The sequence below is a fragment of the Mastomys coucha genome, unplaced genomic scaffold, assembly GCF_008632895.1.
Source record: "Mastomys coucha isolate ucsf_1 unplaced genomic scaffold, UCSF_Mcou_1 pScaffold14, whole genome shotgun sequence".
NCBI lineage: Eukaryota > Metazoa > Chordata > Mammalia > Rodentia > Muridae > Mastomys > Mastomys coucha.
In genome coordinates, this window is record NW_022196896.1 from 25,478,401 (window position 1) to 25,504,116 (window position 25,716).

The 25,716-nt window shown below is 39.9% G+C and overlaps 1 protein-coding gene across 4 annotated transcripts in view; it reads left to right on the forward strand.

Moving 5' to 3' along the window:
- Nucleotides 1-25,716, forward strand: part of Dpy19l4 (dpy-19 like 4) — a 62,675-nt gene that overhangs the window by 30,556 nt on the left and 6,403 nt on the right. For all 4 annotated transcript variants that reach the window (XM_031366615.1, XM_031366616.1, XM_031366614.1 and 1 more), the window contains 10 exons: nucleotides 747-881; nucleotides 2,969-3,100; nucleotides 3,201-3,299; nucleotides 3,735-3,808; nucleotides 8,420-8,578; nucleotides 11,172-11,291; nucleotides 15,317-15,437; nucleotides 18,132-18,188; nucleotides 19,246-19,328; nucleotides 23,070-23,202. In XM_031366615.1, the coding sequence (XP_031222475.1) occupies nucleotides 747-881; nucleotides 2,969-3,100; nucleotides 3,201-3,299; nucleotides 3,735-3,808; nucleotides 8,420-8,578; nucleotides 11,172-11,291; nucleotides 15,317-15,437; nucleotides 18,132-18,188; nucleotides 19,246-19,328; nucleotides 23,070-23,202 (1,113 nt within the window). The remainder of the gene's footprint in view (nucleotides 1-746; nucleotides 882-2,968; nucleotides 3,101-3,200; nucleotides 3,300-3,734; nucleotides 3,809-8,419; nucleotides 8,579-11,171; nucleotides 11,292-15,316; nucleotides 15,438-18,131; nucleotides 18,189-19,245; nucleotides 19,329-23,069; nucleotides 23,203-25,716) is intronic.

Sequence of the window (25,716 nt, forward strand, 5' to 3'; positions counted from 1 at the left end):
TGTTGCATTGGAGGGAAACAGGCCAAACTTTGTTAAGAGCAAGCGCTTGGATAGGCACCCCAGATTCTTGATAGTTTTTTTGGAAAATAAAATTAGCATGAACAACAAAAAAAGAGATACTATTTTAAGACAAAAGAAGCTTCTATATTAATAAAAGCTTACCAGCTACTCTAATAAATATAATTTTTTTGTTTTGTTTTGTTTTTTTGTTTTTCGAGACAGGGTTTCTCTGTGTAGCCCTGGCTGTCCTGGAACTCACTCTGTAGACCAGGCTGGCCTTGAACTCAAAAATCTGCCTGCATCTGCCTCCCAAGTGCTGGGATTAAAGGCGTGTGCCACCACTGCCTGGCAAAAATCAATTTCTTGTTAGCTTTTGCTTCCTCACTTGACATTAAAAAAATTGTGCCCCTTTTGTCCTGCTCATTTGAAATACAATATGGGAAAGACAGGTGCTGGTTCCTCTCTGTGCTTTGTTAAGATCCTGCTGTGGTTTGTTTGTTTGTTTGTTTGGCTGGTCTGTTTTGTTTTATCCTTTTATTTTATTTTTTTGAAACAAGGACTCTATAACTTCTTCTGTGTCCTAGAACTTGTTATATAGACTAAGCTGGCCTTGAACTCACAGATGTCCACCTGCCTCTACTTCCCAAGAGCTGGGATTAGGACATGCATCACCACACCTAGCTGGTCTGTAGCTTATTGGGTTTTTACAGTACTGAAGTAACTGATCTTAGTTGTTTTTTCTCTAGAGGTTTTGCTACTTGTTGCTGAGTACCTCAACGTACACTTTCATGATGGTGTGGGAGTACAGCCACTACGTCTTGTTTCTTCAGGCAGTGTCCCTGCTGCTACTAGATATCTTCTCATTGGAACAAAGTGACAAGGTAGTGTGACACTGTTAAGTGGGGAATTTAAAAACAAAGACTAACGGTTTTAGAGTATTGTTTCTAAAAACCTCTTTTCCATTTCTTCATCCCTTATTCTCAACTCTTCAGAAGTCTAATGAGCATCAAGATTGAAATTATTTGAACATAGAGAATCCATCATAAAGATTTAATAACCAAGACTGTGCACATAGTTCAGTGGTAAAGGATTTTGTTTAACATGTAAAGGGCCCTGTCTGATTTTTAACACCAGAAACCTTGAAACTTATCACTCTAAGCAATCATTAATCAAAAATAAAGTCGTTGTCTTAATAACTGATTAGCTGAAACAGTGATGATATCGGAGGCCCAAAAATGTTATGGAAGTAGCAACTGCTGGAAGCTGGAGCTGCATTGTAAGTGCTGGGAAAATTGCACCTGCATTCTGAGCTTCGACAGGAAGGAACTCTCCTGTAGGGGCTCAGAACTGGCAGTCTTTTAGGTAAGGTTTGAAGGAAGTGCAAGCCAACAAGAGGCAAGAAAAGAGCAATCATCTCCTTCTTCCTCCAGCATTGCACTTTCACTGAAGCCCTTCCTCTTGTCAGAGTTTGACTTGGACCTGAGAGATGTACACAGAAGAGAGAAATGGGCTGCGAAGCTGAGAGTTACTCTGTAACAGTGTACTTGTGTGAAGTTAGCCAACTCAACCACTGAAAGTTATCAACACCAGAAGACTCTTACACTCTCTCCTAGGTGTACATTGCTATTTCCCAAGGATATCATTACTGGTTATAGTGAAATCTCTCTTTTACGACTTAATTTTATTTTTCAGTTACATATGTGTTTCTGTGCATCTGTGCACATGTGAGGCCATGCATGTGTAGTCTAGAAGAATATTGGGCCTCCTGAAGATGGATGTTAGGTGGATGTGGCTGTTGGATGTTGGTACTAGGACTTGAACTCAGTTTTCTGCAAGAGCAGTACCTACTCTTTTTTTTTGTTTTGTTTTTGAGACAGGGTTTCTCTGTATAGCCCTGGCTGCCCTGGAACTCACTCTGTAGACCAGGCTGGCCTCGAACTCAGAAATCCACCTGCCTCTGCCTCCCAAGTGCTGGGATTAAAGGCTTGCCCCACCACTGCCAAGCAGTACCTACTCTTAATCGCTTAGGTATGGCTCCAGCCCCTTCATTCTTTCTTTGTTTTAAAATTTTTAAGTTACTTATGTGTCTGGATGTTTTACCTGCATGTCTGTGTGCTGCATGGATGCAGTGCCCTTGGAGGCCAGAAGAGGGCCTTGGATCCCTGGAACTAGAGGTACAGGAAGGTCAGCTGCCTTCAGTGCTCTCAGCTGTGGCGCCTCCTCTCCAGCCTTCTCTCCATTCTCTGTGGTTTTTGTTTCTTTGTTTGTCTTTGTTGTTGTTTTGTTCTCTTTTTTTAAGACAAGGTTTCTCTGTGTAGCCTTGGCTGTCCTTTTACTTGCACTGTAGACCAGGTTGACCTCAAACTCATAGGCATAGGCCTGCCTCTGCCTCTTTCCCAAATAGAGGGATTAAAGGCATGTGCCATCATTGCTTGGCTTCAAACTTCTGCTTTTCCTGCCTGTACATCCTGTGTCTGAGATTATAGGCATGTCCACCACCACTCCCAATTGTATGCAGTGCTGAGGACTGACCCAAACACTCAGCAGACAGACACTCTTCTAACTGAGCTGCATCTCTAACCTGTGGCTTATTTTTTTGACACGAGCTCTTGCTGTGTAGTCCTAGCTGGTCTTTACTCCTAATCCCTCTAAGTAGGCCTTCCAAGTGCTGGGTTAGCTGGTAGTGTGTACCATACCTACATAAAGCTAAATTCATAACAAGAAAACTAACAGAAGTTCAAGTGTAGCTATAAAGAATGTTCTTCGGTTTTCATTTATGATCTTTTTAGCTCCTTACTTCTTCTATAGAATGCTAAGAAGCAAATGTTAAGTTCATTACATTCAATGACAATAAAAACACAGATTAAACATTTCCTAACACTGTCCTAAATTATAGCAGAATATTTACTTATAATTTCTATTTTTAAAATTAATTTTATTCTCATTTATTTTATTTTTGTTCTAACAGGTTTATGAAGTATATAAAATCTACATATTTTCTCTCTTCCTTGGGTATTTACTACAGTTTGAGAATCCAGCTTTATTGGTGTCTCCTTTATTAAGTTTAGTAGGAGCGTTTATGCTTGTTAAGTGCCTTCAGGTAATTAACATTGTCTTTTGTAAAAAGTAGCCTTACTATTTTAAATTGTTAATTTTATACTTTACTACTTTGTTCATGTGATTTTGTTTTTCCTTTGTAGCTGAATGGGAAAAAAGGAACGTTTGTGGCTAAAGTAATCAAAGTGTTTGAGTTTTACTTGTTATGTACTCTGCCAGTGACCTTGAATCTTATAGTGAAGGTAAGTACTTGAGATTCATGTCCAGCTCAGTCTGAGTAGAGGACTATATTATGCCGGCTTTAATGAGAACAAGGAGCTATCAATGAAGGAGCAGAGTATATACCAAGTTATCCCTGACTACACTGTCAGAGACCAAAGAAACCAACAGAAATGTCTTCAGGAGCAGGGGTAATCAGCTGTCCTAGGTTGAAATTTTCATACTCTCAAAATACCATTCCATTTTTATGCCTAAGCATGCAGTAAATGTATTCATATTGCACACTGTGTGTTATTGACAATTCTTTTAATCTGCTGCATTTTCTGTCATTAGTAATTGGAAATAAGTATACTGTTAAAAGCATAGGCATAAGGGAGTATTCCTTTGTTAAAATAATGTTTTCTTCTCTGTAAGAATGATATCTCACAACTTGGCCATGGTGCCTGATTCTCTTCTAGATGTTTGTCCCACACAAAGAAAATGAGCATGTGCTGAAATTTCTTGAAGTAAAATTTGGACTAAATATGACTAAGTAAGTTTCACATTTACAAGTTCACCTGATCTGTAACCTGTGGAAAATAAAGAACAAGAACACTGGATGGAGGGAGTATGCACCTGGTTACATGTCTCTTAGAAAACAGTTATGGATTTCATATAGAAGATTAGGCTTTAGTTTCGGTTTTGTGGTATTGAGGATTGCCTTCAGGGCCTTGTGGATTACAGGCAGTTTCCTACCACAGAACTATAGAATAAATGACATTGATATTTGGAGTGGTGGGATGAGGAAGGGAGTGTAGGGCCATAGCTCAGTTGGTAGAATGCTTAACTAGTATGCACAGAACCCCAGTTCTATCCCAGCACTGCAGGAGAAACATACTTAGTGTGCTTGGGGCCATGGTTTGAATCCCTTGAGCCACAGAGTAAATAAACACATTTCTAGTCTTCTAGAAATATACTTCAACCTTTAGCAGCATGATAGTATTTAGTTTATTTATTCTTGTCCGGATATGTTGTGTATGTGTGAGTGTTAGAGCCTGTGTTCGGCACACGTAGAGAGACCCGGGGGCAAGTGTGGGAGGTAGTTCTGTTCTCCCATCATGGAGTCCAGGCATCAGACCCAGGTTATTGGCTTGTGTAAGGAGTGCTTTTACTTGTGAGTTATCTCACCGGCCTCATAGTATTGTTTTAAAGGTTTAGTTCTTATTTTATGTATTTATTTATTTATTTGTTTTTCATGACAAGGTTTCTCTGTAGCCTTGGTTGTCCTAAAACTTACTCTGTAGAGCAGGCTGGCCTGAAACTGAGAGATCCACCTGCCTCTGCCTCCTTCCTGAATGCTGGGATTGAGGTGTGTGCCACCACTCTATGGCTACGTGTTGTTTTTATTTATATGCATATGTATGTGTGTACAGGCATGTATCTGCAGGTGAATGAAGGAACCAGATTCCTTGGAGCTGGAATTACAGGTGGTTGTGAGCCATCTGATGTGGGAGCTGAGAACTGAATGTAGGTCCTCTGCAAGAGCCTTAAGTACTGCTTTTTTTTTTTTTTTTTTTTAAATGAGTACACTGCAGCTGTCTTCAGACACACCAGAAGAGGGCATCAGATGCCATTATAGATGGTTGTGAGCCACCATGTGGTTGCTGGGAATTGAACTCAGGACCTCTGGAAGAGCAGTCAGTGCTTTTAACCGCTGAGCCATCTCTCCAGCCTTCTGCTCTTTCATAGTATTTTAGGGCTTTGTCCTTTGGTGAAGACTAATGTCACTGTCTAAAATGAGAATAAGTAAAGACTAAAAATGAGGACTACAGGTCTATCTACTGGGTAGATGCCAGCCTAGGAGGTGCACAGCCCTAGGCTTGATCTCCAGCACTGCAGAACAGTAAAATAGCCAGCTATTCAGCATCGTGAGTAACTTTAAAAGATAGCAGCAGGCTCAAATGTAACCAAGCGTTTGCCTTGAATGGGAGAGAGCCTGCATGTGATCTCCAGTACTGCCAAACAAGAGGGAAAGAAAAGGGCAGAAGACATTGGCTTCATAAAATAGTCTCAGATTAGGTTTATAATAGTATAATAATTAAACCAGAAGCTTGCTGGGTTTTTAATTATAAAATAATGTGTTTCTAGTTGTTTTATTTTATGAAACAATGTAGAAGAAATGACTTTATATACTGATAGTGTCTATGTGTATAACAGATAGTATTTGTTTATACACAGACATGTCTCAAGTTCTAAGAAAGTTTGGAACCTTTGTCTCATTTATGTGATTATATAGGATTATAGATTAAATTTTTTATTGTGATATAACATAGTTAGCAAATGAAGTGTTTGATGTGTATATTCATTTGCTATGATAAAATATCCATTAGAAGACTCTTACAGGCCAAGTACATAAACAGCAAAAGCTGGGGTAGCTCTTTGTAAGGGAAGTCATTCTTCCATGGAATTTAACCATAACCCAGAACTTATCCTACAGTCTTCTAAGGCTGAGAGAACTGCTTTAAGCTAATGTTTACTAGTTGATTTTTGTATAGTACCCTGTAGTAAGCATGCCAAGTATTAGGCTTGCTTACCAGGGTAACACACTAGGTTTTTTATTTAAGGTTAAGACATAGTCATTTCTCTCAAAACCATTGCCATCCGTGTTGTGCTTAGTTCCCCTAGTGCTGTAGATTGAACCTGGGCTCTGCACATTCTTGGCAAGTACAGTGCTGTTGGTCTACATTCCTAGTCCCATTTGTTTTTTACACAGTCAGTGACATGGGTGCTATAAATAGTGAATGCTTATGCTTAAATGTGCTAGTTATGTGTTGGGATTTGAAATTCACCAAATTTCAGAAAATATCTCTCTAGAGACAGATTTCTAAGAACAATCAAAGACAGGTGGCTTAATAGTTAAGAACACTTACTGTTCTTGCTGAAGATCTGGGTTTGTTTGGTTCTTAGTACCCACTCCCATGGTGGCTCATAGTAACTCCAGTTTCAGTAAATCTGATATACTCTTCTGGCTTCCTTCAGCACCAGCCGCAAATGTGGTAAACATATACACATGCAGATGAAGCACACATAAGATAGTAATAGGGAAGATTTAAATTTTTTTTTTTAAAGATAAGGAATGTTGTCATTGTTTGTTTAAAAAGAGTAGCAGGACCATGGTGATGCACATCTTTAATCCTAGCCTTTGGGAGGCAGAGGCAGATGGATCTGGTGAGTTCAAGGTCAGCCTGGTTTACAGAGCAAATTTCAGGGCAGCCAGGGCTACACAGAAAAACCCTGTTTTAAAAATAAAACAAAACAAAACCAACAAACAACAACAACAAAAAGAACCACCAAAGAACTGTTAGAAGATGCACAGGATATAGTCACACACTTGGGCAACAAAAGAAGTCATTTTAGTGTTGTGCTGCAGGTGTAGACAGCCCTAGGTTCTTGTCCAGTACCACATACACTCAACATATAATAACATGCTTGTGGTCCTGGTTCTTGGTAAGGTAGAAATTGGAAGATTAGAAGTTCAGGTCTTCCTCAGCTACACAGGGAATTGGTGTTCATGACGCCTTGAGATACATGAAGCTTTGCCTTAAAATAATAATAATAATAATAGTAATAATAATAATAGCAGCTTGCATTAAAATAATAATATTAATAGCAACAACAGTAATAGCATCCTCAGCCCCAAAATATAAGATATTTCAGTAGCATCATCTTTAATGGTTCTATAGTCCTATTGTCAAAATTTAGCTTATTTTTTAAAATGCAGTCATTTTTGAAATAGACATTTTCATTCTACCCTTTAGCACTTTTTAAATTTTGTTATTTTATATGTATAAGTGCTCGCCTGCATATATGATGCCCTTGAAGGCCAGAAGACATTGGATCCCCTGGAACTTAAGCTACAGAGAGTTGTGAGTCTGAGTGTATGCATGTGCACATCCAGGAGCCCAAGGAGGTCAGGAAAGGGAATTAGATCCCCTGGAATTGGAGTTAAGCATATTCTGAGCTGACATATGGGTGCTGGAAAACCAAATCCAGGTCCTCTGAAAGAGCAGCCAGTGCTATTAACTGCTGAGCCTCTCTTCAAGTGTTCCATGAGCACTTCTGAACATCAGTTCATCTCTTACCCGGGGATGTGGCTTAGTGATAGAAGTGCTTGTCTCAATCATGTGCATGAGGCCATGTGCATTAACCCTCTGCTCAGCAACTGGAAAAATACATTTGCATTTGACTTTACAGAGTCACAGCCACTGGATGTCTTAGCCACTCCATAAAATGCTCATGTTAACATCCTAAAGCACTAACAGGCTTAATTTTGCTCACTGGACTTAGAGCTAGTTGTGAACCAGCATGGGACTAGTACCTGGATACTGTACAAAAGCAGCTAGTGTTCCTAACCACTGAGCCACATCTCCAGCTCTGATTTCTTAAGGCATTTCTGAGAGGGGGGAAGGAATATGAATATGTGTGTGTGTGTGTGTGTGTGTGTGGCCATGGCATGCATGTATGTATGTATGTATGTATGTATGTATGTATGTATGTGGAGGTCAGAAGTCAAATTTGAAACTTTGTTTTCTTCTTGCACTTTGGCATTGAACTCAACTTTTCAGGCTTGACAGTAAGTGCCTTTGTCCATTAAGTTGTCTTACTGTCTCAGTTTCCTAGATCATGACTGTTCATGGTCGTTTGTTACACTGTTTCTGACTCACGGAGTGTGTGATGAAAGAGGTTAGGAAGCAGAGAGAGAGAAAGGGGAAAGGGAAGGGACAAGGCACGTACTGCAGACATCTTCCAGACATCTTCCATCGGTGGCTACCACCAAGTATTGCCATCAGATTATGAATCCATCAAGCTTATGACCTGATCAGTTCCTATGGCTTCTACCCCAGAACACTGCTGGTGGGAATTTACCTTTCTGACCACAAGCCTTTCTGGAAGGTCTTGATTTACTAACCGTAAATCTGGTAAGAGAAGCAGCAGTGTTTCATTTCTCAATAGTTTAGATGAAGGCATGTGCTTCACTGCAGCCTACTCTTGCTGTTATGAACGAGTAGATTTAGAGAATGTGTTACTTAGATTTTAAAATACCTTTATGTTTATCAGTTTAAAGCATATGCGATTTTAATATCCTGTGTTTTGTCTTTTGTAGGAATTTTACATTGAACTGGCTCCTTTGTCAAGAATCTCTCCAGGCACCGTCCCAGGATTTTTTTTTCCGATTGACACAATCTTCCCTATTACCATTCTATGTTTTAGTGCTAATTATTTGTCTTCTTTCTATGACACAAGCTTTTTTTAGGAGGATGAGGTAAGTGTTTATAATAATCAATTGTATTGCTAATTACTGTATTTTAAACATATAAAATATTTTAAGATGTGTGTGTGTGTGTGTGTGTGTGTTAGTCTGTTGCTGGGGTTTGAGAACCCAGGGCCTTGTGCATGCTGAATATGCTTTGCCACAAAGTTGTATCCAGATCCAGATTTCCTTTCCTTTCCTCTCCTTTCCTTTCCTTTCCTTTTCTTTTCTTTTCCTTTCTTTTCTTCCTTTCTTTCTCTCTCTCTTTCTCTCTCTCTTTCTCTCCCTCCCTCTCTCCCTCCCTCCTCCCCCCTCTCTCTTTTTCTTTCTTTCGAAGAGACAGGGTTTGGCCCTTGGGTGTAGTGCTATGGCAGAACCTTTAACTAGCCTGCACCTGCATGAGGCCCTGGGTTTAGCTTTAAGAGGGACAGGAAGGAGAGCGAGAGGTTTTGTGCTCCCCAACATGACCTAGAATTCACATTTTTAAGAGGTTCTCTTGGCTCAGTCTCCAAATTATATAAGACTATAGGTGTGTGCCACCTCACAGCTTTTCAATACTATGTTCATTTTAGAGCATCTAATTCTATTCTTTCTTTATTGGTCATTGTGATGGTTTGAATATGCTTGGCCCAGGGAATGACCCCATTAGGTATTGTGGCCTTGTTGGAGTAGGTGTGTCACTGTGGGTGTGGGCTTAAGACCCTCACCCCAGCTGCCTGGAAGTCAGTCTCCCACTAGCAGCCTTCAGCTGAACTCTCAGCTCTGCCAGCACCATATCAGCCTGGATGCTGCCATGCTATTGCCTCAAAGATAATAGACTGAACCTCTGAACCTGTATGCCAGCCCCAATGAAATATTGTCCATATAAGACTTGCCTTGGAGCTGGGCAGTGGTGGCGCACGCCTTTAATTCCAGCACTTGGGAGGCAGAGGCAGGTGAATTTCTGAGTTCAAGGCCAGCCTGGTCTACTGAATGAGTTCCAGGACAGCCAGGGCTACACAGAGAAACCCTGTCTTGAAAAAAACAAAACAAAACAAAAACCCAAACAAACAAAAAAAAAAGACTTGCCTTGGTCATGGTGTATTTTCACAGCAGTAAAACCCTAAGACAGTCTTTTTTTTTTTTTTTTCGAGACAAGGTTTCTCTGTATATCCCTGGCTGTCCTGGAACTCACTCTGTAAACCACTCTGGCCTCGAACTCAGAAATCTGTCTACCTCTGCTTCCGAAGTGCTGGGATTAAAGGCGTGCACCACCACCGCCAGGCAAAACAGTCATTATAAATTAATCAGGAAAGCAGATATTTAGTTTTATATCTCCAATTATTTATATGGATATATAAGTAAGTTTTTGCAGACTCATTTGATAATTTACTAAAATTTTAATTTAATTAAGGATAATATATTTGGCTGGGCATGGTGGCATATGCCTTTAATCTGTCTCAGCACTCAGGAGGCTGAAGCAGGCTCATCTCTGATTTTGAGGCAAACCTGGTCTACAAAGCAAGTTCCAGGATAGCCAGGGCTAAACAGAAAAACCCTGTCTCTGAGGTGGTTTGGTGTGGATATATATGTGTGTGTGTGTGTGTGTGTGTGTGTGTGTGTGTGTGTGTGTGTGTGTGTATACATAAATATATACATACATACACATGCACACATATACATACACACATACATATATATATATAATTATATATACACATGCATATATACACACATATACATAGATAAACATATATATGTAATTTAATTGAAATGAAGCTACTAGTGTGACTTGAAGTTACTTAAAGTTTTTCTGAATATGGTTGGACATGCCTATAATCTCAGGACACGCCTATCAACTCAGGAGACTGAGCTAAGAGAATTGTGAGTTCAAAGGCAGCCTGGGCCTGTCTCAAAAAATGAGAAATGAAAGCAAATAAGCAAAACCAATAACAAAATAAAGATCACTATAAATATAATTGATTCAAATGTTCATTATGCTAGAAAAGTAGTTATGGATACTTGTAGAATGCTGTGATTCCAACACTTGAGAGGTGAAGGCAGGATCCTGTGTTCAAGGCCTGCCTTGGCTACATAGTTAGTTCAAAGCTAGTCAGGTTACATGAAACTCCATTGCAAAATCCAAAAATAATAGATACAGGAAGTACTAGCAGCCCCTTCGCAGTCAGCTGACCTACTTTATAGAGTGCATGCTCTCTTACTGCTGGCAATACATGCATACAGCACTTACTTAATGTATAAAGATCTGTGCTTGGAGACCCCGGCACTACAATAAAAGAGAAAAGTAACTTGAAGCTAGCTATGGTGGCTCACACCTGCAAGCTCAACTCTACATAGTCTCAGGCAAAAGAATTGCCTGGAGTAGAGGCAAGCTTAGCTACACAATGTGCTCTAAGCCCGCAAACAAAAAGAAGATGGTTACTTATAGCTTTTTATTTTTATAAATTTTGCAGTTTGTATTGATTAGTATCACTGGTTCAGTAATAATTGGTCTTAGAAAAGGAGAAGAAATTCAGTTTTAGGCATAGCCTTCAAACATGATAATGTATTGTTGATTTTTCATATATATTTTTCCAAATTTAAAAAAAATGTTTCCTTTATACAGTGGTAAGTCCAAGAAAGAAACTGTAACTCTTGAAGATGGAAGAATTGGAGAAAGGCCAGAAATAATTTATCATGTAATTCACACTCTTTTGCTGGGCTCTCTTGCAATGCTTATGGAAGGGTAAGTGCCCTGATTGAGCAGTTTGTCGTTGCAAAGCTTATCTTTTTTAGAATTTACTTATTTATGTATTTAGGTACTTTGTATGCACGTATATCTGCACACCAGAAGACAGCATCAGACAGGTATAGGTTGCCATATGGGTGCTGGGAATTGAATTCAGGACCTTTGGAAGGGCAGTGAGTGCTCTTAACCATCTCTCCAGCCCCATGCTTACCTTTTGTGCTAAGGGCTAGTGAGTACATTTAAAGCAGTTCCTAACACTTTATTTAAGAAAGTATAAACTTTCAGGACACTTTCAGGTGGTGCTCTTAATTCCATTACTTAGGAGGCAGGGGCAGGCAGGTGGATCTTTGCGGCCAGCCTGGTCTACATAGTGAGTTCTAGAACAGCCAGGGCTACACAGAGGAAGTCTGTCTTGAAAAACAAACAAAAACTTCTTAGAGGCTAGAGAAACGGCTTATTAGTTAACTGAGTACTTGCTACTTTTGCAAAATACCTTCCCAGTACCCACATAAATCAGGTCTTTTTTTTTTTTAGATATTTTCTTTATTTAATAAATCAGGTCTTTAAAACCATATGAAAAACTCTAGTTTCTGAGGATCCAGTACTCTCTGCAGGCCTATTCTGGTACATAAATATGCTCAAACAAAACACTCATACACGTAAAATAAATGAAAAATAGTCTAATTTATAAAAATACAAAATTTAAAAATATAAGAGAAATTTAACAAACATTTTAAAAATATAACAAACTGATATTTAATTATTCATTCATTTATTAAAATACTATCAAATATCTTCCAAGATTCATGCATCGTGCTAAATACTCAAAGTATAGTATTAAGCAGCATGAACACAGGGTTTGGTTTCTACTTTCTGTAATTGTTGGCCTAATGGAGCCAACAGATATTAACTATATAACAAACTAAAGTTATAACTTGGGAATTAAAGGATAGGCAAATAGTGCTGTAGGAACATTTGGAGTCAGGATATGGCTTGGAAAGATGTTTGTGGGACCGGGTGCTGAATAAAACTGAGCTTGTGAACAGAAGAGAGAAGAGTATCCCAGGTGGAGAGGATCACGTTGCTAAGTTTGTAGGAAAGCACGCAACACATTCTGGAGTGGGTAAGGAAATATGGTGAAGTATAGTGACATGCAGTGGGTCCTGCAGTAGACTGGAGCTGGGCTGGGGTGGGGTAAAGGAGGTGGTTTTGTTTTGTCCCTTATTTCTTTTAATGCTTTTAAATGGAAAACTAACCGTTGAAACTCTGATTGATGTATGGACAAGGCAAAGTATTTACATTTCATTTCTTTCTGGTTGTGTGTTATGTTTATGTTGTGTTATGTATGTTTAAAATTTGCTAAGGCAAGTATCCCACATGCAGTCAGGTGTCACTTCACATTAGTATAGTGCGCTATGCAGGGCTGTAGTGCAGGCCTTCACAGGAGCGCCTGCTCAGATAATCCTGCCGTGACCTCACTAGGCAATGTTATCTTGTGGGACTACTGTCATGTATGCAGTCTATTGTTGACCAGAACAGCATCATGTAGCATACTACTATTAATATTCAGATAAGTTATGTCACACTTATACAGGAGGCAAAGGCATGTAGCTCTCTGTGGGTTCCAGGTCTACATATTGAGTTCTAGGCCAGCCAGTGCTACATAGTGAAACCTCTCTCCCATAACAAAACAGAAACAACAGTGACAACCCTAAAAACCGTATCTTTATTTGTAGGTTTTTAGTTTTCAAACCTTCCTTAATCTGCTTCTACATAAATTCATGCCAAATTGTTAATAAGCTATGAAAATCCATTCATTGAGCAGAAGAGTTTTGTTTTATTTTGTCTTGATGTAGTGCCTCAAGTCTGATCTTGAACTTGAAAGTCTCAAACATCTGACCCTCACAGACCCCCAACCCTGCACACCTTTGTGCATTGCTAGGGACTGAACCCAGGACCTTGCACAAGTTAGGCAAACAATAATACACCTTGCCGAAGCAAAGGGTTTAAATCTTTATGTATAAGTCCATTAGCAAATAAATGGAATGCCTCTTCAGTTTAAGGGGCCCTTAAGGTCCTCCCTATTTTTGAAACCAATCACAAGTTCAGAAGTTTCCCAAAATATTTTTGGGTTCTATTACTAGGAATGACATAACAAGAATAATCATTGTATTGTGGGTTACCAATTATTTCAGTGAAACAGTTATATATAATGAGCAGATGAGAAGATATACAGAATAGGGTCTAGAAAAGACACAGACATAGGACTCTATTTATCATCATATTGTGGAGATGGCACAGACTACATCTGTTTCTGAGGAGCAGTGCAAACCTGGTGCACACAGGGGACACAGCTGTCAGGGGAGCCCCGCTGTGTTCAGTCTTTATGAAGTTGGTTGACCTTACTTTGAAGCCTTTCCAGAGATTGAACTGATGATCCTTTGTGGCCCAGGGCTCCAGAATAAATGTGCTCTTAGCATAAGTTATAGGCATGGGGTAGCCATCCCATCTCCACAAAGATGGAATGTCCGGCAGGTGGGCATCTCCTAGGAGTAGGGATAGAGGCCAGATCGCAAGATTAAACATTTATTCACAATAAGCCAGGCAGTGGTGGCGTACGCCTTTAGTCCCAGCACTTGGGAGGCAGAGGCAGGCGGATTTCTGAGTTCTAGGCCAGCCTGGTCTACAGAGTGAGTTCTAGGACAGCCAGGACTACACAGAGAAACCCTGTCTTGGGGAAAAAAAAAATCAAAAAACAAATAAACATTTATTCACAATAAGTAAGATCCATGAAGTAAATATGATGAAGGGTAATTTGTGAGGCTTTTTGCATAGTAATTTATTATTATTAAATTGTAATTTAAAGCAAAACATATAATTTTCCATTTTGTCCCTTTCTTCCTCTCTTCCTCCATCCTTTCTTTTTTTTTTTTTGTTTTTTGTTTTTTGTTTTTTCGAGACAGGGTTTCTGTGTATAGCACTGGCTATCCTGGAACTCACTCTGTAGACCAGGCTGGCCTCGAACTCAGAAATTCGCATGCCTCTGCCTCCTAAGTGCTGGGATTAAAGGTGTGTGCCACTACTGCCTGGCTTTTTTTTTCTTGTTTTGTTGGAAATTGAATTAAGGCCTTATATATGCTAGACAAATACTCTAAACAGATTAAAAACTGGGTAAGGTGACTCATAGCACTGCAGAAGTGGAGGTAGAAGAGCCAGAAGTTCAAGGTCATTGGCTCGGCTGCATTGCCAGCCATGGAATTTAATTAAAAAAATTAATAAGAATTAAAAAAAAATAAAAAAAATAAGGGGAAAGTCAGGTATGGTGGCTCATGCACTCAGAGGGTAGAAGCTGGAGGATTGCTTTGAGTGTGAAGCTAGCTTGGGCTACAAGGTGAGATCCTCTCTCAAAGACAAAAGGAAAAGCTGCTCACAGTAATTCATGCCTCTAATCTGAGAAGGCTCATTCTAGTGAATGTCAGACTACTCTACTTGGTGAGTTCCAAGACAGCTTGCACTACTATGTGGGATCACATTGTTTCAGAAAAAGAAGGGAAAAAGAAAAGAGGGTTTTGAGTGGAGGTGCACATCTTTAATGCCAGCACTTGGAGTCAGAGATGTGTGTGTCTGTGAGTTTGATGCTAGCATGTTCTATAATGAGCCCTTGTCTTAAAAACAAACAGCAATGGGCTGGAGAGATGGCTCAGCAGGTAAGAGCAGTGACTGCCCATCCAGAGGTCCTGAGTTCAATTCCCAGCAACCACATAGTGGCTGCACCACCGTCTGTAATGAGATCTGATGCCCTCTTCTGGTGTGTCTGAAGAGAGCAATAGTGTACTTAGACACATAAAACAAAAAAATAAGTCTTAACAAAAAAAAAACCCAAACCAAAAAATTGGGCAATAATCTGTTGCTGAAACTAGAAGTAAAGATTATTTGCATTAATATTTTGTGGGTAGTTAAAAAGTACTTAGAAAAGAGAAATCAGGTAATGACATATGATATGTGACTTTTTTTTTTTCCAGCTTGAAATTCATTTGGACTCCTTACGTGTGCATGTTGGCAGCGTTTGGTGTATGTTCCCCTGAACTCTGGATGACACTTTTAAAGTGGCTTCGATTAAGAACTGTACACCCAATGTTGTTGGTGAGCCATTGTTATTTTGTGTTTGATACTTGTTTATCTTAAAGTTATACAAAATGATAGGGCCATAAAGATGGCTCTGGGGAAAGGCACCTGCCACCACCAAGCCTGGCCCCCATGATGGAGGTAGAGAACCATTAGTTGTCTTACATGCACAACTAATGTGAGCACATACAGAGACACACACAATTAAATAGATAAATGGAATAAAAAACATTGTAAGTGCTGGTAAATGAAACCAAAACAGGGGTGGTGGTGGCTCACACCTTTAATCCTAGTACTCAGAAGGCAGGGACAGATAGATCTGGTGAGTTTGAGGTCAGCCTGGTCTACAGAGCACTTCCAAGACAGCCAAGGCTACACAGAGAAACCCTGTCTCAAAAAAACAAAACAAAACAAAACCCTAGGACAACAACATAAAGTAGACTGTGATAAATAAACAGTTCTTAAAAGTTTTTTTTTCTTGTTCTTGTGTCAGCAGGGTGGCAGACTGGCCAGGATCTCACTGGAGTGAGGATTATCTTGCTCTTTTGAAGATATTACATCCCCCAACACCATGACATGGACCCAGAGCTTCTTACATGCTAGCTAGGTTCTCTGACAGCTTGGCTGTATCCCTGCCCATTGTTTTATTGATTTCTCATTTGTTTTTGAGACAGGGTTGAATGTAGTCCAGGTTAGCTCAGAATTCACTATACAGTTGAGCTCCTTATCTTCCAAATTCTAGGTTTATAGGCATGCACCATCACACACGGCTTTTAGCGTTTTGGTGGTGGTGGCTTTGTATTTTGTATTTATGAGACAGGGTCTTTATCTATATATCAGGGTATCCTCAAAGCCATACCATGAGCACCACCTTCGTCTTATAATGTTCAGTTTAAAGAAATACATTTCAATCTGTATAACTTAGAAAAGGCAAAATTTGAAATGAATCAGTAATATAAGCTTGACCTTAAATTTTTTTCTAACTGCCCTTATGAACAACAAGAACTATTTGTTTATTTAAAAATATTTAGGATAATATTGTAGCCTTTATTTCTAGAAGATTTCTTATTGTTCTTACTAAGGCTGGCTTCAAACCCCTGGCCCACAGTGATCCTTCTGCTTCTGAAGTCACAGACACACATTCTATATGAACTTCAGGTTTTAAATATCTTCTTTCTTGGTTTTACTTAGATCTGTGTATGTTTCCACGTGAAAAGAATTTACACTATTCTGCGTGCTTAAAATAAAGATAAATAAAATGTTAGAGTTAGGTGTGGTAGAACTGGGGTAGTTGAGATGGGAAGATCCCAGTTTGGGATCCACCTTGGTACATAACAAGATATTGCCTATAAAACAGATCAGGGGACGAGATGGAGTATGGCTCACTGGAGTGCTTGTCTCGTCTTCCTGAGGATTCCATTTGGATCTCGACAAGGGGGAGCTAGTGCCTAATGCTGTAGAATACTCACCTGGCTGGGGACATTTCATGATGCGGGTGCACTGAGTGAGGTCTCACCATTGCGTCTGTATGTCCTAACCCCTTTTTTTCCGCAAGTGTAGGAATTTGGACAGGATTATTTGTGCTAGTGGAAAAGAGGGCAATGTTCATGGTTTCTAATAGTTTTGAAGGGGAGAAAACAACAAACATACAAACAATAAAAAACAAGCAAAACCCCCACTACAAGTAGAATAGGAAAAACATATTTGGGCAAAAAGATGATAAGTTATGTTTAACAATGGTCTTCTTATATTTTTCTAAGTTCCAGAGTTTGTTTTCTCATTTTAACATAGTATGGTGACCTATGAAAGCTGTTTTGCCTGTGTGGTTTCAGGGCCTTTGCTGTTAACTTTTCATGCTAATTTATAATTATTTATAAGCTCCTTATAACATAGAACCCTGACAGAAGTTTCACATACGATTGGGGCTGGAGAAATGGCTCAGCAGTCAAGAGCATGAACTGCACCTGCAGAGGACCCGATTAGCCTCTCAGCATCACACCAGGTGTCCTCAACCACCTGTAAGCCGGTCTCCAGGGAGCTTGATGCCATCCATCTTCCTGCCCTAGGAACAGCACTTAACATGCACATACTTACACAGACATGCACACTCATTTGCTATTTGGAATACCTCTGTGGAAGAAATGTTTTCTAGGTTGTTCTATGAGACAGAATCACTTTATGTAATAAACTCACACTGGCCTCATATCCTCAATCCTCCCGACTATCTCAGTTACAGGCAGCCACAAATTCAGGTCAACTAAGCACTAACTACTTTATTTATTTAGAGTCAGAATCTCTCTATGTAGTCCAGTTTGTCCTTAAACTTGCAGAGATTCTCTTGCCTTTGGCCCCTGAACACTCAGATTAAAGTCATGTGCCACACGTGTGCATGAGCCTGTGGACATTACAAAAGAATGTTATAGTGTGCTATAAGCCACCATTCTTATGCTTGGAACTGACCCTGGTAAATACTCTGTAACTGTGGAGCCATCTCACTGTGGAGCCTTTATTGGCCTGGAACTCAGTCTGTAGACCAAGTGGCCTTCAACTCAGATCCTTGTGCTTTTGTCTTCCAAGTGCTGGTGTTAGAGGCGTGTGTTACCATGTCCCACCCTTTGATTTACGCTGATGTCAGTCTAAGTCAATGCTAATACCTCTCGCATATATTCTAAAATGTGATTACCTATAACTCTTTTTGTTTTATTATTTTAGGCTCTTATTCTGAGCATGGCGGTGCCCACTATTATAGGTCTTAGTTTATGGAAAGAGGTAAGAAATGTTCTATTATGAAAATGTATTTATCTATAAGGTTATAAATTTATATATGTGTGTAGTATGCTTCTGTCAAGACACCTCACTGACAAAGCTGATGTCCTTAATGTTGCTTTCTAACAAGGTAGTCAAGACAGTCCTCCCTCCCTCCCTCCTTTTCTCCCTCCCTCCCTCTTCCTCTCCTCCCCTCCTTCTTTTCTTTCTTCCCTCCCTTCTTCCCTCCCTCTTTCCCTCCGTCCTTCCTTCCCTCTTTCCCTTCTCCCCTCCCTCTCTCTTTCACTCTGGCTGTCCTGGTATTCACTGTGTAGACCAGCCTGACCTCCTACTCATAGAGATCTGCTTGTCTCTGCCTCCTGGGTGCTGGGATTAAAGACATGTACCACCGATTTCTGCTCCCCAAACATTTTTTAAATTTACTTATTCATATATTTTATGTATATGAGTGCTCATTTGTTTGTTATCTTTTGAGACAAGGTCTCACTTTGTAGCCCAGGCTGGCCTTGAATTTATGGTAATCCTTTTAACTCAGCATCTCAAGTGCTGGGATTGTACAAGTATTCTATCACATCCAGCCTAAAACATTTTTAGAATGCCATATAGTACAGTTTTCTTCAGTCTAATACTATTGTAAATTCTTACCATAATTGACAAAATTTGAATAAGTAGGTCTTAATATGTAAATATATTTGGGTAACTCCAATTTTATTATCTGTGGAATGAAATAATTTTTTGGCTTAACACAATATAGCAGGGAACTAACTGTCAATCAACCTGCAAAATACTTGTCCTGGAATTTTAAAATTTAATATGTCTTTACATGAACGATATAACTGATGATTGTTTGGTAATAACATTAGTTACTAGATCTAAGCAGTGAGTAAATTATAAAATTATAATTATTCTGGTTGAAAAGAATGAGGAGGCCAGTGAAGAGGACAGGAACATGGCAATGTTGACATGTCAACATGCTTTAAGTTGGTCTGTTGGAATACTCTGAAACAGTTTTCAGCTTTCCAGTTACTTACACCTCTGGGTGTTTTGTTTTGTGTTTTAGTTTTTTCCACGATTAATTACAGAATTAACAGAACTACAGGAATTCTATGATCCAGATACAGTGGAACTTATGACCTGGATAAAGTAAGGACCAAATTGCTCAAGACTTTTGTTGACTGTCATTAACTAGTCATTGCATGCTGTCTCATGAATTTGGGGACAATAATGAATGAATTGTTTTTTTGTAAACTCAGGAATCATTACTTTGTAATACTAATTTTTTTTTTTTTTTTTTTTTTTTTTTTTTTTTTTTTTTTTTTTTTTTTTGGTTTTTTTTCGAGACAGGGTTTCTCTGTATAGCCCTGGCTGTCCTGGAACTCACTCTGGAGACCAGGCTGGCCTCGAACTCAGAAATCCGCCTGCCTCTGCCTCCCAAGTGCTGGGATTAAAGGCGTGCGCCACCACCGCCCGGCGTAATACTAATTTTATAAATAAACTCATCTTAATGTTGAAACAACATTGGTAAGTATGAGAGTGGAGGTTTGGAGACCCTCACTTCCACACAGCAGAAATGTGGACCCCAGGGGCAGACATCCTTTTCTTCCTCATAAGCTGAAGGTGGATAATCCAGGGACTCAGGAAAGGCTGTATTGCCAGTAAAAGCATGGAGTAACAAAACATCCCAGTAGCCATGCTCCTTCTGTTAGCTCTGGGTTAGAAACAGCCACATCCATGAAAGTCTAATTAATCTGAGTTTGTGGCAATGGGTCTGAGCTCACATGGGCTTGAACTTGATTCAGGAAATCCAATGTATTGAAATGTTCATGAAAAGTAATCCTGAGTTATTTCCCTCTCAACTCAGGTTATATGGAATTCCATAATGAGTTTCATGAAATCCCGAAATAACAAGTGAGAAAATAATTCAACATAGCAAATAATCAGCTATTGTTTGTGATAAACAGTAGAATTGCACTTTAGCAATTTCTAATAATTTGTGTTTTTCATTTTTGGCACATAGCAGACTGTCATAAAACTTAATCATTATAAGCAATCAGTGATAAATGTTTTGCACATTTTTGTGGATTCAGCAAGTTACGGTAATAATGGTGAAGATTTCTCTGGCCTCAGCCAGCTCAGGCAGGTCTGGGTAGCCTGGCATGGCCTCTTTGGCTTGTCTGTGTTTAGCTAGTTGTCACCAGAAATCAGACTAACTTGATTTCTGGTCTCGTGGTATATGCACCTGTTAATGAAATAGTAGCTAGGGAACTCCCAGAGCAAGTAGAATGGTCACAGCTCAGTGTAAACCACACTGTCTACACTCCTTTTCATGTCTTAGGGTGCTATGACGAAACACCATGACCAAAAGCAGCTTGCGGGGGGAGGGTTTATTTCAGTTACACTTTTATATCACAGTCCAGGATTGAAGCAAGTCAGGACAGGAATCTGCAGATAGGAGCTAATGCAGAGGCCATGGAGGAGTGCTGCTTACTGACTGTTCCGCATAGCTTGCTCAGCCTGCTTTCTTAAAGCACCCAGGACCACCAGCCCAGGGATGGCCCCTCACCCAGTGAGCTGGGTCCACCCACATCAATTATGAACCACAGACTTGCCTAGAAGCCAATCATATGGAGACATTTTCTTAGTTAAGAGTCCTCTTCCCAGATGTGTCTCTAGTTTGTGTTAAATTGACATGAAACCAGCCAGCACATACAGCTACTGTCCCATTGATGTAGCAGATGATATGGCAAAGGTTAGCATCTGCCTCCATATCCATGGCTAAGAGAAGAACTGCAGCCACCTTTGTGATCAGTTTATCTATTCCCAGTAGAGACTTCCGAATAACTATGTTGAAATTTGTTAAAGATCTAACAAAGAAACAAACAACGGATAAAGCCTTTTAAAAAGTCCTAGAAGAGCAAACCTTGTAATGCTGAATATTTGGGAGTCTGAAGCAGGGGCCATCACTGTAAGCTTGAGACCAGCCAGCTACAGAGCGAGACCCTGGTGGTGCTGGTTGTTGTTTTTAAGACATGGAAAATTGCCGAGCTGTGGTGGCTCACGCCTTTAATCCCAGCACTTGGGAGGCAGAGGCAGGTGGATTTCTGAGTTCAAGGCCAGCCTGGTCTACAGAGTGAGTTCCAGGACAGCCAGGGCTACACAGAGAAACCCTGTCTTGAAAAAACAAAAAACAAAACAAAACAAAAAAAGATGTGGAAAATTAAGGGGATGGAACTGAAAAATATTTAATGACAGATTTGTTTATAGAATGAATGCATGAAAGTGAGACTAGGTTTTATAATGAGGTCTTAATTTCTATAAAGACATTCCATATTTTTTTTTTTTTTAGGTTACCTTAACCATTGCTACTAATACTTAATGTGAGTTGCACTTGCTAGTGGAGAGCATGACAATATGATATTGTGTCTTCACAACAAAGACAACTACATCCTTTGTTTAATTTACCAAAGCTAGGTGGTGGTGGTGTTCTCAGGAGACAGAAGCAGGCAGATCTTTGTTAGTTCAAGTCCATTCTGGTTTACAGAGCAAAGTTCCAGGACAGCCAGGGCTACACAGAAGAACCCTGTCTTGAAAGATGCCGCCCCACCCCACCCCATCCCACCACCTCCCCAAAAAAAGAAGAAAAGAAAAAGAAACACAGCGCAGGCCTGAGCAGTTAGATGCTGGATAGTTAGATATTTCCCTGAGTATAATTGTTTTGTCTTAGGCCTGTTTCCTTACACCTGAGTCTGCATTAGGACAGTGGCCAGCCAGGTGCTGGCCGTGTTCTTTTAGAGTGCATCCCTGTGTGTACTAGGTAGCAGCCAGACGCTGCATAGTGCATACTTGGAGTCACTACATCAGTTAGGTTTGGTTTGGCTGGAGGGACAGCTCAGAGGTAGAATGCGTGTGTGCATGTGTGTGCCACAGCATGTGTGTGAAAGTTGGAGGACAGTTTACAGGTGTGAGTTCTTTCTAGTGTATGGGTTCTAGGAATCAAACTCATACCATGAAGTTTGGCAGCAAGCACCTCCACCTGCTGAATCCTTTCTCCAGTCTGTAGATCATGCATGGAGGCTCTGAATTTCCTCCTAGCACTGAAAGTGAATAGAAGGAGGAAGGAAGGGACTTGTTTGCTGGTTTCCTACCCTGGCAGTGGCATATGAGAGTTTGTAGTGGACTCAATGTGGAGTAGTCTACACTGCTATCAGGAGACAGGAGCAGGAGGGTGAATGGATGTGGAAGGACTTGAGTTATGTTCGGTTAATGTTGCAGAACCTGAGTGTGAGAACCAGCCACCCTATCTGATGTAGTATATTCTTCTTCCTTTCTTTCTTTTCTTTTCTCTCTCTCTTTTTTTTTTTTTTTTTTTTTTTTTTGAGATCTGCCTGCCTCTGTCTCCCAAGTGTTTGGGATTAAAGGCCTATGCCACCACTGCCTGACATATACTTGTTTCTTACCTCCACTCATCCTCCTTTTTTAATTTGTTTTATTTATATGAGTACAATATAGCTGTCTTCAGACACACCAGAACAGGTTATCAGATCCTGTTACAGTTGGTTGTGAGCTACCATATGGTTGCTGGGTATTGAACTCAGGACCTCTGGAAGAGCAGTCCTTTCCCTTAATCCCTGAGCCATCTCTCTTCAGCCCCACCTCCACTTCCTTTGTCTGAAAAAAAGTTCTGTATCTTCAGTGCTTAAAACAGCTGCTGGTATATAATAGAATGCTTTTAAATGAGTACATAAGTTAAATGGACTGCCTAGACTTTGAAATCTTAATGTGCTTATACATTGAAAATTGTTGGTATTTGAGAGTTGATATTAAACCAGTGATCTTAATAGCATAATTGCTCTTTTATCAGCTGATCTTTTTGGTTCTTTACAGGAGGCAAGCTCCAGTTGCAGCTGTGTTCGCAGGAAGCCCACAATTGATGGGTGTGATTAAGCTGTGTACTGGGTGGACAGTGACAAGCCTACCACTTTATAGCGATGATGACCTTCTCAAGAGAAATGAAAACGTGAGGCAGTTCATCTACATTTGGTCTTCTAAAAATAATACTACAGTTTAATCTGTTTTGTGCTGGTATATGTTTCTTGATGGCTAGCAAAATCCAGTTTTATAATTCACTTCAGTTTTTAAAAGTTGTCAGTAGGTTAAGACGGGCCACTGTGAGCTTGATGCCAGCCTGTGCTCCTCAGTCAGTTCCAGAGCTATGGGTACATGGCAGAGCCATCTCAAAAATGAAAAGCAGAAAAAGAAAACAGGTAAAGGCTGTGTGATTAACCAAGAGAAAATCCAAGATTAAAATATTAAATTCTTCATTTTGTGAAGAGTATCACTAGTTTCTGCGAAAGGTATTTCCATAATGCTGTCAGAAACAGTGATGGGTAACATTTCAGAAAGGGCAGCCATCCTTTTAAAGTATTATGGTTCTCAAAATTACTGAAGGAAACCTGTCAGTTCATGACTTAAAAGATTTATTTATTATTATATCTAAGTACACTGTAGCTGTCTTCAGACACACCAGAAGAGGGCATTGGACTCCATTATAGATGGTTGTGAGTCACCATGTGGTTGCTAGGAATTAAACTCAGGACCTCTGGAAGAGCAGTTTGTGCCCTTAACTGCTGACCATCTCTCCAGCCCCCAGTTCATGTCTTAATACAATGTTGTCTTTCCAAAGCTGTAATTCAAAGGTCGTGGGTCTAGAAAGGTGGCTCAGTGAATAGTGCCCTTGCTGTGGGAGTCCGAGGGCCTAAGTTTGGCTCCATAGCATCCATGTAAGAGCCCAGTGTGGCAGGCAGCATGCACCTCTAATCCCAGTGTTGGGAGGTAGACAGGAGGGTCCCTGAGGCTTGATGACCAACTGTTTTAGCTGAATCAGGGAGTTGAACATTGAGTAAGAGACTCTCAAAAATAAGATGGAGGGAGATGGAGTAAGTCAGCTGTTCACTCCTGTTCCCCCCCCCCCACACACACACAAGAACATATACTACTATTTTGACTTAGCCAGGAATATCTAGCATTCATATAATTCTAGCTGGTTGGGACATTGAGGCATGAGGATAACAATTTCAAGATCAAACTAGGGAATAAGCAATTGCTTTGAAAAAAAAATTAAGCCTGAAAATATAAGTCAGTGGTACTGTTTTCTTGCCATTCAAAAGTTCCTGAGTCTAATCCTTTGTACTGCAAAAGTCAGTCAGCCAGCCAACTAACCAACGGCTAGGGTTTCTTATGTTTTATTTTATTGGTATGGGCTTTTAAGGGTAATTCTGTATAACATTCGAATGATACCTAATTAATATGTTTTAGAGATGTGTAATTTTGATTGTTATGGATTTAAATGATAAATTTATATATGTGAAAAGTTAATGATCACTTGAACTGGGATTCTCCATATATTCATTCTTTAATTCTTTCTTTCTTTTTTTCTTTGAGACGGGGTTTCTTGTTTTAGCACTGGCTGTCCTGGAACTCACTCTCTAGATCAGGCTTACCTTGAACTCAGAGATCCTCTTGCCTCTGCTTCCTGAGTGCTGGGATTGAAGTCATTCACCACCACCACCCAGCTTTATTTTCTTTTTCTATTTGGTAAAATATATGATTTTTAAAAAAGATTTATTTATAATTATAGATAAGTACACTGTAGCTTCAGATCTTATTACATGTGGTTGCTGGGATTTAAACTCAGGACCTTTGGAAGAGCAGTCAGTGCTCTTACCCACTGAGCCATCTCACCAGCCCTTATATGATTTTTAAGTATATTCTGAGCTTAAAAAAAAAAGTCGGGGCTGGTGAGATGGCTCAGCGGGGAAGAGCACCGACTGCTCCTCGGAAGGTCATGAGTTCAAATCTCAGCAACCACATGGTGGCTCACAACCACCCATAATGAGATCTGATGCCCTCGTCTGGTGCGTCTGAAGACAGCTACAGTGTACTTACATATAATAAATAAATAAATCTTTAAAAAAAAAAGTTTAGCAATTTAAGGCTAAGAAAGAATCCAGACTTTGGAGATACATCTATATTTATACCTATATCTATTTCTATATCTATGAATGAATAATGAGATGCCTGTGTTGCTTTTCCTGCTGAGGCAGGAGGATCACTAAGTTCAAACCAGTCACCATAGGGACAGCCTCAAAAACGTATGTGAGGTCCCGTCTTTCATAGTTGCAAAACAAAATTCAGACAGAAGGGGCTGGAGAGATGGCTCAGTGGGTTAAGAGCACTGGCTGCTGTTCCAAAGGGCCTGGGTTTTTTTATTCCCAGCATCCACATGGCAGCTCACAACTCTCTGTAATTCTAGGGGATCCAGTGTCCTCTTTTGACTTTAACAGGCATCAGGCATACACTTGGTACACAACAGACATGCAGGCAAAACATTCATACACATAAAAATAAAAAATAATTTTAAAATATGTTAAAAAAAATACTGCCTGATAAGTGGTGCATGCCTTTAACTTCAGCTCAGGGAAACAGAGGCAGAGGTTTGCTGTGAGTTTGAGGTCAGACTGGCCTGTCTACA